Source organism: Numida meleagris, chromosome 3, assembly GCF_002078875.1.
Source record: "Numida meleagris isolate 19003 breed g44 Domestic line chromosome 3, NumMel1.0, whole genome shotgun sequence".
NCBI classification, from domain to species: Eukaryota; Metazoa; Chordata; class Aves; order Galliformes; family Numididae; genus Numida; species Numida meleagris.
The window spans coordinates 46,375,544-46,388,802 of NC_034411.1; the positions used below are offsets into that span (position 1 = coordinate 46,375,544).

Genomic DNA, 13,259 nt, shown 5'->3' on the forward strand with positions numbered 1-13,259 from the left:
GAGTTCTTCTGATGTTGTTAGTGCATACTTGTTACTGCATCTGTTCATTTGCATGACACTGAGAGGATGGTGAAGAGGTGAAGCAGTGAAACAGTTCATAGAATCATAGAATGGCTTGGGTTGGAAGAGTCCCCAAGGATCATCAAGTTTGAACTCGCCTGCCACAGGCAGGGTTGCCAACCGCTAGATCAGTTACTGGATTAGATTGCCCAGGGCCCCATCCAACCTGGCCTTAAACACCTCTACGGTTGGGGTATCCACAACCTCTCTGGCAACCTGTTCCAGCACCTCACTACTCTCTCAGTAGAAGACTTCCCCCTGACATCTCATCTAAATCTCCCCTCCTTTAGTTTAAAACCATTTCCCCTTGTCCTATCACTATCTACCCATGTAAGAAGTTGATTTCTCTCATGTTTATAAATGCCCTTTAAATACTGGAAGGCTGCAATGAGGTCTCCCCACAGCCTTCTCTTTTCCAAGCTGAACAAGCTGAATTCATTCAGCCTGTCTTCCCAGGAGGGGTGCTACAGCCCTTGGATCATCTTCGTGGCCCTCCTCTGGACCGCTGACAATATATTTTTGACCCTTTGACAAATATGTTTTACTTGTTCTTCTATCAAAATGGTTGAAATTCAATTTGGCACAGTAAATCCTGCACAAGTGCAAATATGTTAGGGAATCCCTATGCAACAGTAGTTTTGTTTAAATATGTGCATTTCTTGGTGTTTTAAGAGTTCACTGTGTTCCTTTCAGTTTAATTATTTCTATATAAAAATGAAATCATTTACTTTGCCTGACACTGCTTTACCTCTTCTCAGGGGGAAAAAAAAAAGTCTGACCTTCTTCTCTTGTCCTTGAAATTTGGAATATTATTCTGACCTTGAGTAATTTCAACCTCCTTCCAGGCAGCTTTGAAAAATAAACAGTTATAAATAGACTGCCACTTCAGTCTGGAGTATGTGGATGTTTCTTTCGGGTGGAAGCCTTCTGCTTTCTGGAGAAACATTTTTATTTCGCCACAATGGCTGACAAGGAAAACTTTGCTGTTGATGAACCTTAAACCTTTATCCAGACTGGCTGGGCTGTAGAAAAGTGTGAGACCTGATGTTGTTCTAGTGTTTTGTATAAAGATGTACCTAACTATATAGTATCTGTGATCAGAAGAGTGTTCTCTTCACTCCTTGTCCCCCTCTCCCCTCTCTCACATCTGACTGTTTTCCTAGGTATTGTCACTGGTTTACATACAGTGAGGATAAAAATCTATTTCCTCCTTCCCTTCCTTACCTCCAGATTTTGTTGATCTGCTAAGAGTGACATGGATGAGAGAGGGGGGGTGGACAGCAGTGGCGGTAAATGTAAAATTCTTTTGCTAATTAAAAAGGCCTGAAGAATGCTTTGGTAGAAAATGTTTTAACAGAAACCTGTGGTTGTCACATATACAAGGACATTTAAGTATCAAAACTCCTGTTTCTTTCTTCACCTTGAATTCTAGATCATTAGTCAGAAAAATCGCCTGTCTGAAAGTCAGGAGAAAGCTGTAAATCTGAAGAAGGATTTGGCAGAGATGCAAGAATGGATGACCCAAGCTGAAGAAGAATATTTGGAGAAAGATTTTGAATACAAGTCCCCTGAAGAGTTAGAGAATGCGGTGGAGGAAATGAAGGTCAGGAATATCAGGTCATTGTAGAGACCTGATTAAAGAGAAACAAAACTTAATGGCTCCTAGGGGCTGATCTTTTGTGGAATTATCATCTATATATAAAGGATCTCAGGTCATGACAAGATTAGTGCTGTTTTTCAGCTTTGCTTCATGGAAATTTTTGTTTTAAAGCATGTACTATGAAAGCAGATGTTGTATTTGGCCAAGAGGCATAGGGATTTCATAATGAGTAGTAGCACACAGAGCCTTCTAAGCCAGGAAGGCTTGCAATGTATAGAGCATTAAATCCTGAGAATATGGCTCCTTATTACAGGACAAGAAACTAGAGGAAGATAATGTGATATTCTGTCTGTCTAAATTAGCACTTGTAAAACTGTGTTCTTCTGCTTTCAGCTGCTGGACTTCAATTTCTCATTCCACGGTATAGTAACTCCACATTTAGAAAAGTAGTTCTAAACAGCTTTGTTATAAAGGTTATCTTGTGTTCCTCATCTGTTGCAAATAGTGATGCTGATACCTCTAATTTTGGAACCACTGACAAAAAAAGAAGAGAAGGATTTATTTTTGTCTCAATATAAATTATCAGCTGAATAGGTAATTTTCTTGGATTGTATGTACAGAGCAAACAGTAATTCTCTCTGTTTTTAGACAATTCCGTGGGAGTTCAGGTGTGTCTTGACAAATATTTTGAGTTATTCACTACACGGTTACTCTGAGTAGAAAATAAAGGATTTTTTCCACTCCTTACAAGTGTTTTGACACATCTATTTGAAGTTCCGAATTGTTCTTTTTGAAGGGGTTTTCTGAAGCAGTTTTTAACAAGTGTTTTAATATATTTGTGTCCTTTGAAGCCATTTGAGATTTCAAAGTCTGACAGCCAGCTGAACACGTGCCAAGAAAAAAAGCCAACACTTTCTTTTAATTGGCAAATCTGGGAGACTTTTAGCACAGTTACCTCCGTCAAATCCAGATTATATTCTGTGCTTTTTAATTTGGCAGATATGTCAGTGAGCCTGTAAACTTTTACTGCAACAATTGTGTATCCTCTTATATTTGCATTAAGAGTGTTGTGCTGGAACTGCCTCTAGTACTGGGGAAGAGCACTCTCTGTGTGTTTGACCCAGAAGCATTTTTTACATGAGGTTTTGAAAAACTCTTTAGCTTGCCTAATTCTGCTCTTGTTTGAATGGAACTCCACTAATTTGAGGAAGTAAATTTTAGATGATGTGAGGTAGGTCTCGATAATCCCCTCATGAAGTAGAATTTTATAGATCTCTATCCTTTGCCCTTTCATTAACTGGAATTTCTTTTTTGATTGCCTTACATTTAGAACAATATGTCCAACAATAATGCTGTCATGTATTGAATTCTGCCATAAACTACAGTGCCTTATATATCAGAGGTACTTCAGCTTCATAAAACTGTCCTTGAAACCTGAAAAGAAAGAGCTAAGGAAAATTTTTTTTTCTGGATCCTTCTAGTTGTCTCCATGTTGTCCAGCCCAAGTCTGTCTCTTACCTTTCAGCTATTCTGCTTCCCAAATCCTGATTAGGGAAAAATTCAACAGCCTGATCTTTCTAGCCATATTTTGTTGTGCTTAGACTTGAGATATTTTGGCAGCTACACTTTTGGTGTTAACTGCTGACGGTTGTTTTGAGCGGTTAATAGCTGAATGCGTGGCAGTTGAGTCATAAAATATGTTTTTTTGGGCAGAGAGCAAAGGAGGATGTGCTACAGAAGGAGGTGCGAGTGAAAATCCTCAAGGACAACATCAAGATGTTGGCCACTAAAGTGCCATCTGGAGGTCAGGAGCTGGCAACTGAGCTTAATGTTGTGCTGGAGAACTACCAGCTACTCTGTAATCGGATCCGGGGGAAATGCCACACTTTAGAGGTAAGATCTCAAACAAAACTCAGGTAGGTGAGGTGAAGAATGAAGAAGGATGCTAAAAATATCTGATTGTGTCACAAAATCCAGTAACTTCGACCACTGCAGTGGTGCTTTTCCAAGATTTTTCTCTTGAGACAAGGACTTTGGAATGCATGAGAAACCACCTGAATTTGCTTTTAAAATCTGTACCATTATCAACACTTGTGCAAATAAGTAATATCTCAGAGCTTTGTTATCTGTCCATGTTTCTTCAAAAATGACAGAAAGAAACTTCTTGATAGTTAGAATAAGTTGATTATGGTTTGCATACATCCTGCATTTCAAGAGGAGTGGGTGGATTTTGTTACGTACTTAAATTGTTACAACTATCTGGATGTCTGCTATTTTTAGGATGAGGTTAGAGACTTTTGTATGTGTTTTGCGTATTTCTTTTTTGTCATACTTCTATAGAGACGAGTTTTTCTATCTAAAATCTAGTATAGAATGCTCCATTTTTGAATGTGTTCTGCTTGACTAATCTTGGGAGATACCTGTGAAACATGATTTCTTCAAGCCTATGCCCTGACCTTCTAGGCTAATTTCAATTTTTCTGTTGCTTCTAGGAGGTGTGGTCCTGTTGGATTGAGCTGCTTCAGTATCTTGATTTAGAAACAGCTTGGCTAAACACTCTAGAAGAAAGGGTGCAAATGACAGAAAATCTGTCTGATAAGTTGGATGTTGTCAATGATGCTCTTGAGGTATTCTTGTCATTCTATTAGACTGGTAACTTTTCAGATAGCCACATTTGAAAGAACATGAATTCTGCTCTTTAGTAGAATACTGAACTGCGTGTTGAGTATTCTGATTATTCCTGTTAAATTGACATAGTACTCTGAATTTGGGATGTATATTGTAAGACCAATACCCTCCACCCCTCCAAAAAAAGGTGTTTTGTTGGTTATAACAATTGTGCCAATCTTGATACCATGCAGAGGTGAAATATTGTGCACTCTTATCTTGTGTAAATTAATTCCTTCCAGCACTACCATGTGAAATGTTGATGAATAGGTGAGAAGTGCTGTGAAGTTTAGTTACCTAAAACAAAACAACTACTGTATTTGCCTTGTGCCATCACAGATTAAGCCATAATTTATTCGTACTCCTTTACACTTTTTGTCTTGAGAGTACTCTAAACTGCTTTGCATGCAGCCAGATTTCTACTTCTGAAAGTTCAGAAATATTCGATGCATTGACTTTACAACTCTTTCTGCTAATTAGTCTCTGGAATCAGTCCTGCGTCATCCAGCTGATAATCGAACCCAGATTCGGGAACTTGGGCAGACGCTGATTGATGGAGGGATTCTTGATGATATCATCAGTGAAAAATTGGAGGCTTTCAATGCCCGCTATGAGGAACTGAGTCACTTGGTAAGAATTTGTGGGCTTGGTTTGTCAGCTCAGTGGGCTGAAATGCTTTCTCTTAGCTGAATTCATGGATGCAGGACTTCAGCACAGGAAAAGAGGAAAAACTTTCATAAAGTCAGCTGCTTTCAATTTGGAATAATACCCTAGGAGCAGAAAGTTTTTCACCTGGTACCAGTCATGTTCTGTCTTGCATATTTGCATTCCTGTTTTCCCCCAACCCCCTCTATTGTTTTTCTAGATAACTTCGATTAAAAAAAAAAAAAAGTCAATTACAGTCTCAGGAGGGCCAATCAATAAAGTTCGATAACTGAGGTTAATGTTCCCTTCCTACTGCAGTAAATACTGGTGTGCTGCTCGCTAACTGTAAATATGAAGTACATGAACAGAGACATTTTCACTCTTTGAAAGTGCTAGGAAGAAGTTACAGTATAATAAGGGAACAGAAGGAAAACATTCTTTCCATTCTCCATCTGTTACCCTACCCCTTTCCTATTACACTTGTTTCATCTATTCTAGGTTTACTAGGTAAAAGAGGACTAGCTGTATTTCAGGTTGCATAAATTTGTTGCGTGTTGTGGTAGCACAGGCCCCAGTCAGACTGTAGGACTGGAGAGTTTGGTTTTTTTTCCCCCTGCTACTATCAAGAATAGTCACAGAGAGAATTTTGGTTCATCCTCATTGCAGTGAGCAAAATGAATGCATTTGCCTAAGCTAGGGGTTACAAGCTGTCATTTAAGTTAGCATTTAGTACTCTTTTTACTCTTGTAGCATTTCACTGCCATATGAAAGCTATCAGCTTTTGTATCTGCAGTGCTGATGTGCGGGGTTGTTAATTACTTTCTATCTTGGAGTGTGTGTGTGTGTGTATGCTGGTAATGGGGATTTTGTGCTTCCATGGAGTGGTGATCAAGTGAACTTAGAAGTTTTGCTGCTTAAGGATGGGCAATGGAAGGAAGGAAATGTGAACCTCCATTTTCACAGTTTAAAAAGGAAACATATTTTATTGTTTTGAAGGAAAATGTTCAGATTTACATCAAACAACGCTAAGCAATAGCTTATCACGAAGTTCCTGGTTCCCAGTGACTAAGTAATTTTTGAAATGCCTGTTTTTAACAGCCTGCTTTCCTCCTGAGGTGACAGGAGAGACTTGTTTTCACTGTCTTGTATCTAGCAACAGAACTCTTGTGTCATTACTTGTCAGTTAATGATATCAATCACACAGTTTTTTAAAATATTATTATTAAAGACAGTTCTCTTGGCATAGGAATTTTGGGTCTTCCCCACCTTGTTTTGAGAAGGATTAATATCGTTCGTACAGAACAACTGCTCTCTCATGTCCTGCCTTTCTTTCCTGTTAAGGCGGTGAGCCGACAGATTGCCTTGGAACAGCAGCTTCAGACCATGCGAGAAACTGACCACATGCTGCAGGTCTTGCAGGAAAACTTAGCAGAGCTGGATAAACAGCTGACATCTTATCTGACTGATAGGGTAGATGCCTTTCAGATGCCTCAGGAGGCCCAGGTATTCTAATATAGCTTTCTAATACTGAACAGTTTGATATATCTGGTGATAGTGCTCAGCGCAGACTTACTAATTCATGCAGGTTTTAGTACCTCAGCACAGGAGTGTAATAATTGACAGGTTTTGTGATCTGGATTGCTTTCCTATTTTAAGAAGGTTTTATAGAATAACAATCTTAATAATTTTCAGTTTAGCAAGGTGTGACCAGAGCCATATTTAAAATGTTTAAGTTAAAAATAAATCTGATATCATTTAACTTTACAGACTGGATTTACTTCTGGTGGATATTAAGTAGTAAGCAAGCTCTTCTTCCCCTCTCTGCAAGACATGTTGTAACATTTTTTCCCCATTTTTATATGGTAGAAAATTCAAGCTGAAATTGCAGCTCATGAGACAACCTTAGAGGAGCTCAAGAAAAGTCCTCGCTCTTTCCCTCCTGCTTCTCCTGAATGCAGATCTCCCCGAGGTGGAACTCAGCTGGATGTTTTGCAGGTAAAAATATGGAAGTCACACTAGGCATTTAAATTTGCAGAGGTTCTGGTTTTAAATAGCACACTGCTGTTGTCAGTCTGTAAATTGCTTGGTGCAGTCAACCAAATCTCAGAAACTAATAGCGTATGCTTCTACATCCTTTCATTAGGAAACAAATAGCACCAGTTTAATTGAATAAGGAAGTTGAAATCCTATAATTATCATGGGATAAGTACTGAAAATAAGAAAATCATTGCATTTTAGTAGAATGGATATCTTGAAAGTGTTTTGAAAGAGAATTAGAGCTCTTCTGAACCACATGTGCAAATTAGAAATAGGTGGTGGAATGTGGCTTGGCAAATAGTGTTAACATGTATCCTGAGTTGTGGTAGCATGAGATGGATTAGATTAGAGGGAGATGCTTTAAATATTGCTATCAAAGTACAGATGTTCATTTAAATCAGTCTCATAACATAATTTTCATTAAAACAGAGAAAACTCCGTGAAGTGTCTACAAAGTATCAGCTTTTTCAGAAACCAGCCAATTTTGAGCAGCGCATGTTGGATTGCAAGCGGGTGTTGGAAAGTGTAAAAGCAGAGCTTCATGTCTTGGATGTGAAGGATACTGACCCAGATGTAATCCAAACTCATCTGGACAAGTGCATGGTAAGTGTAGAATGTTCTTAAGTTGTTTGGAATTGTTTCTTTAAAGTGTGATTCTTCTAGCCTAATCTCTCTCCTGAAGAAAATGCTGCTTCAAGTCCCGAGGGAAGAAAATACTGTTATATTTTTTTTTACAGAATACCAACAGAACAATTGAAAACTAAAACACTGCAATTCTTTTGAATTGCATATAAGCAGATGAGTTTATGTGTAAAAACTCTCCTGCCCGACCCATGGGAAGCTTGACTCCAGGCAGGATTATTTAGTTCTTTGTATTTGTTCTGTTTAAATAAAATTAATAAAGGTCAAGCATTCATCACAGCGTTAGTCTGGTGATGTGGGCTATGTTATGGAGTCAACACTGCTAAACTATTGGGATAAAATTTACTTCCATAAAATTTAAATCTAGAATAAAATATGGGAGATCAGGAGTTTGAAATCTGCTTGACAGACATTTTTGCATTGCCCAGTGTTACTTTGACTTGCTCTTAATCCACAGCTCAGAGTTTAAGTGCACCAAATGAAGTAGTCTGAAAATTTGAACTGCAAATTAATCACTAGTATGTATATTTGTGCTTTAGAAACTCTATAAAACCCTCAGTGAAGTAAAATTGGAGGTTGAAACTGTCATCAAGACAGGAAGGCAAATTGTACAAAAACAACAGACAGATAATCCCAAAGGAATGGATGAACAACTGACGGCATTGAAATTTCTTTACAATGACCTCGGGGCACAGGTAAGAAAACTAAATCTATATATGAACATTTATCTGCATATAAATTATTTTTTGTTTTGATGTCAGATGGCATTATAAGCTTTTGATTTTGCAGCTGATACTGTATAAGCCATTTGATACTGCATAAACTATTTGCTACATTCAGAAGCGATCGGTTGAGAGGTGGAAGATTACTTGTAACAGTCTCAAAGTTGCTAGAATTCCCTATGATCAAGTATTCCTGAAGGGGAGGCCTTTCTTCAAGAAAGGAAGATTCATAGAGCTTTCATCATTCCATTAAAGCTGACCTGCTATTCCTTAAGGTGTTTGTACAATATTACACCTGTTTGTAAACCATCTTGCAAGATACTTAACTTTTGAATTGTCATGTGAGAAGTTTGAGTCAGTGTAAATTCTATATACAGTTTTTTAGGAGATGTCATGATGATTTCTAATTGTAATTCATCTAAGAGTTGCCTTCAGGGTGGAATAAAATGCACATAAAACTGCTTTCTAAGAACTCCATTAAATATTGATTTCAGTAATTTTCTTAGTAGTTTTTATCCAAATGGAATGTTCCGAAATGACTAAATGCTTGGGAGGATGATGGTGGGAGAAATAGGGAATTTTTTTCTTCTTAAATTAAGACAGAAGTCCAAGGAGAATCAGGCTTATTCGGAGTGAAGCTATGTTAGTGTCCAGATAACATTGTTGTAATTTCTTGAAATGAGTCCCAGAAAATCTTTTATAAAATAAAGAATATTCAAGAAGGTTTGGATTCTAATGTAACCTGTGCACTTATAGCTCATAACATATGAGGACAAGAAATTAGGGAAGGACAGTGAGGGATATTTCCAATATGAAGTTACAATCCTGTTTGGATCTCTGAATTTACTTTTTTTTAGATCTTCAAAGAGTATATTATTTTGTATAAATACATGCAAACACTAAATTGGGACCGAGAGCAATTTTTGAAATGTCACTTTATTCTGGCTTCCATGGTTGGATTTGTTCTCACATGTTGAAGTTTGACCAGATAAATTGTATAGTCAGTGTGAAGTGGAATTAATTACGCTGCTGCAAACATCAGATTTCACATTTATTTTATAGAGCTGTTTTCAAGGGCAAACTGTATTTTCTCTGAAACTTTTCTTTACAACTTTTTACTGCCATGTCTGCCCCAAAAATACTGTATTCTGTATTTGCTTCTATTTCAGTTAAAAAACATAATGAACGTAGTTTAAACTTCAACTTGGTGATTATTAGCTATAAGTAAGTGGTAAACAAGTTTCTTTTAAGTGTATCTTAATTTAAAATTATTCAGGTTTACATATTCTGCTTTGTATAGTAAGATGCAGATATTTATAAACAATTTTTCTTTCCAGGGTCCTTCGTTGTGTAAGAAAACAGCTTTAAAATGAAAAGATTTGAATTCAAGTGGATATCTTAGTTGACTAGCCCTTTCATTTTTGTTATCTTTTAAAATCTTTGTTTTTCTTTTTTCCCTAGGTTACAGAAGGAAAACAAGATCTTGAAAGAGCATCCCAGCTGGCACACAAAATGAGGAAAGAGGCTGCCTCTTTGTCAGAGTGGCTAGCTGCCACTGAGGCAGAGTTGGTGCAGAAGTCCACTTCAGAAAGCTTGCTTTCTGACCTGGATTCAGAAATTGCCTGGGCTAAAGTGAGCATGCTTTAACAATACATAGGATAAATTAATGTTTTTAACATTATAGCAATATTATGTGGAAGTGACTGAACTTAAATCCCTGAAATTTGTTCCTGTGTGTTTTACATGATGAAGTTCTTGTAGATTTGATTGGCTGTGTACAGTGGCTTACTGAATCTGATTTGTTTCATCTCAGGCATCTTGACTCAAACTGAAATGGCCAGTGAAATATTAAGATACTGCTATATAGTTGGTATTAAGAGGTATTTAAGTGACTTACTCTGTCACTAACATAATTCATAGTTATAATGTTTGTAATTCTCAGGAAATATAATTTTGGACTGTATAAAATATCATATTAGGAGAGCAGTTGAAAAACTTATGTTTTTAATGAGAAGTTGAGTTTGTTCGGTATTAAAAAGTGTGACTTTACAAAGCAGAAAGCTCCAGTAACTCCTTTTTTTCTTTTTTATCCATAACTTGCAACTTTTCAGAGAGAGAAGAATGTCTCCTAATTCCTCTGGAGAAAAGAATTTTCTCACGTTGTGGAAACTTGTATGTGTAATAGTTGGAGTTAGCAACAAATATCAGTTAATGCACTTAGCAATTTGGATCTTTCCACTCGGTTTGTCACCTTTTCCTCTTGGAATAGATCTGTGTAGAATCTTTACATTCCAAAGCTTACAAAATTAGAAAAGCATCTAGTCATAACCTCTTCTCACAATTTTGACTTAGAATTAACAGTCATTAGTACTACACTTCTACTGTAGGAATATCCCTAAGATGTCTCTTCAAACAAGTATGTTAAATAGTTACTGAAGTAAATTTTCTATACCTTTGTAAGCAATGAAAATAATTCATGAGCTGTTACACTGCACCACCAGGAGGATAACCCTTTATGTTGCATGAAAAATAGTCCTTTCTGTCTTAACGTTTTCTGGAGGTGATTTTAGAATGTATGTAGTAATTTGAATGCTTGTTTCTTTCCCAAAGATAATAACCTAAAATTATTTAGCTCGCAGGTGGTAAGATTTTTAAGAAGCTCCGGACAGTATTTGCAATTAACTGCATTATTTCACTCACTGTAGACTGAGAAAGAATTTTCTAAATAGCCAGATGTTATCAGTAACAATTGGAGATACTGTATGGCAGAAGATGCTTCTTTCCTCATGGAAACTGTACACTGGTATTCAAGAGATGGCACATTATTTAATTCTTACACCTGACTCCCTTGCGCTTGTGACTGGGGCTAGTTTGCAGTGTGCTGTGTGTGAATAGCTTTTCTTGTTTCAGAATGTGCTGAGAGAGCTGGAGCGGAGGAAAGCTGATCTGAAGAGCATCACAGAAAGCTGCACTGCACTCCAGGCTCTCGTGGAAGGGAGTGAGACTTCCCTGGAGGAGAAGCTCTGTGTCCTTAATGCTGGCTGGAGCAGAGTTCGGACCTGGACCGAGGACTGGTGTGACACCTTGCTGGTAAGGTGCATGTGACAGACATTTAGAACAGTTTTACCTCTGTGCCCTTAGAGTAGTTGCCTCACTTTCTCTGATGTGAAGCTTCTGTGGTGCATCATTCACTTAAAGGAACGTGGAATAGATTTCTAGTTACTGTATAGATGAAGAGATGATTACTGAGGAGATTTACAGTCAAGAACGTGAGAAATATTTTGCAAGTGTTTGAAACGTACTGTTAGGCACTGGTACCATGTACTTAGTACAGTGCCTGTTGCAGGTCATACAGTTCATAATCTGATGATTTCCATGATAGGAATAATTAAGATAGTTTATGCCCTTACATAAAAGCTGCAAGGGTGATCCACAACTAAAAAGCTTCTGAACTGATTTTATTCATCTCTGGTAATGAGCATTGCCCTTATGCTTTGTTAGATTGAATTGTACTTTTGGTAGGGAAAAATACAAGTTTCTTGATACAGAGAAAAATCTTAGTCTTCTCTTCTTCTCCTCCGTTTGTGATGTTTATCTACAAAAGGAAAAGTTCAGCTCCCATATGTTTAGGTAATAAACTCAGTGTCTAAGCAGGATGGTACCTCTCTAAATCTGATATCTTTGCTTCATCTGTTGTCATGGATGTTCACAGATGATCAGGAATGTGCCATCACAATTCTGATGCCTGTCTATCAGGACTTTGACTAACAGAACAGCTTCTGTGTCTGTGGGAAGTAACTCTTCTCATGTAACTCATGGCTGCGTTTTTTTAACGGCTGTCGAATTTTTGGGTGAACGTAGCTACTACGTCTTTCTACCTTTTTTTCCCTTTCACATCTGACCAGGTTTCATGTATGGTAAACAGTCCTGCAAATTAATCTTCAAGTCCATAAATTTGCCTTTTTATGTTATCTTTCATCCTATTTTCCTTCGTTTCCTTGTTTCTGTTCCTTGATTATAAATTCCCTGTAAAGACACAAATCTTTTCATTATATATTACCTATGTTTCTATTAAGGCCCTCTTCCTACAAGAACTTTGGAGTTTTTCTCATATCTTGTAGATAAAATAATATGTTGTTTCTTTCTATTGAACAAACATTACGATTTCTGACTGCATATGAGAGCACAATGTGATGTTTTTTCCTAAGAGGAAGAAATATCTTAAAGTAATCAGTAAGATATGAAAACTTACAAATATTATAATTGATAGGTTTTGCTGTAATGCCCTTTAAGTTAAAAATAAAACAAGGAAAACCAACCACATATAATGTGTACTGTTGTGTATCTGCTAGTGCTAATTGAAAAAACGTGCTCTGTTTAAGAGATGTTGTGGTCTGGCTGCAATATTGTAATACACTGTCTGTTGTTGGACAAGTCACCCGAGCTATTTCTTTTTCTATGAATTATAAACAATAATATTGAAATGTCTGGAATGAAAATTGCAGGCTTGTAAATACCTTACTGAAGGTAGAAGGTACAATCAAATTTTTGCTGTTTCTCTCCAAGGCGTACCCACAGCAATTTCTATTCCAATGTACTCAGAATGGTGTGGAGTGGGTGTTTTTTTTTCCTAATTTTTTTTTCTTTCTTTTCTATTTTCTTTGATGTATCTTTTTCATATTTTTCCAGAATCATCAGAGCCAGCTGGAAATCTTTGATGAAAATGTTGCCCACATAAGTACTTGGCTATATCAGGCTGAAGCCTTGCTGGATGAGATTGAGAAGAAGCCAGCAAGCAAAAAGGAGGAAACTGTGAAGGTAGAAAACATTACAGTTTAAGGAGGAAGCTGTCAAATGATCAGTTTTTGATTCTAAATGAGGCGAAG

At 37.2% G+C, this 13,259-nt stretch overlaps 1 protein-coding gene across 4 annotated transcripts in view; it reads left to right on the forward strand.

The window, feature by feature from the left end:
- UTRN (utrophin) overlaps positions 1-13,259 on the forward strand; it is a 354,351-nt gene that overhangs the window by 110,594 nt on the left and 230,498 nt on the right. For all 4 annotated transcript variants that reach the window (XM_021391928.1, XM_021391929.1, XM_021391927.1 and 1 more), the window contains 11 exons: positions 1,493-1,663; positions 3,374-3,553; positions 4,153-4,287; positions 4,808-4,957; positions 6,314-6,475; positions 6,839-6,967; positions 7,439-7,612; positions 8,191-8,346; positions 9,835-10,005; positions 11,284-11,463; positions 13,063-13,191. In XM_021391928.1, the coding sequence (XP_021247603.1) occupies positions 1,493-1,663; positions 3,374-3,553; positions 4,153-4,287; positions 4,808-4,957; positions 6,314-6,475; positions 6,839-6,967; positions 7,439-7,612; positions 8,191-8,346; positions 9,835-10,005; positions 11,284-11,463; positions 13,063-13,191 (1,737 nt within the window). The remainder of the gene's footprint in view (positions 1-1,492; positions 1,664-3,373; positions 3,554-4,152; positions 4,288-4,807; positions 4,958-6,313; positions 6,476-6,838; positions 6,968-7,438; positions 7,613-8,190; positions 8,347-9,834; positions 10,006-11,283; positions 11,464-13,062; positions 13,192-13,259) is intronic.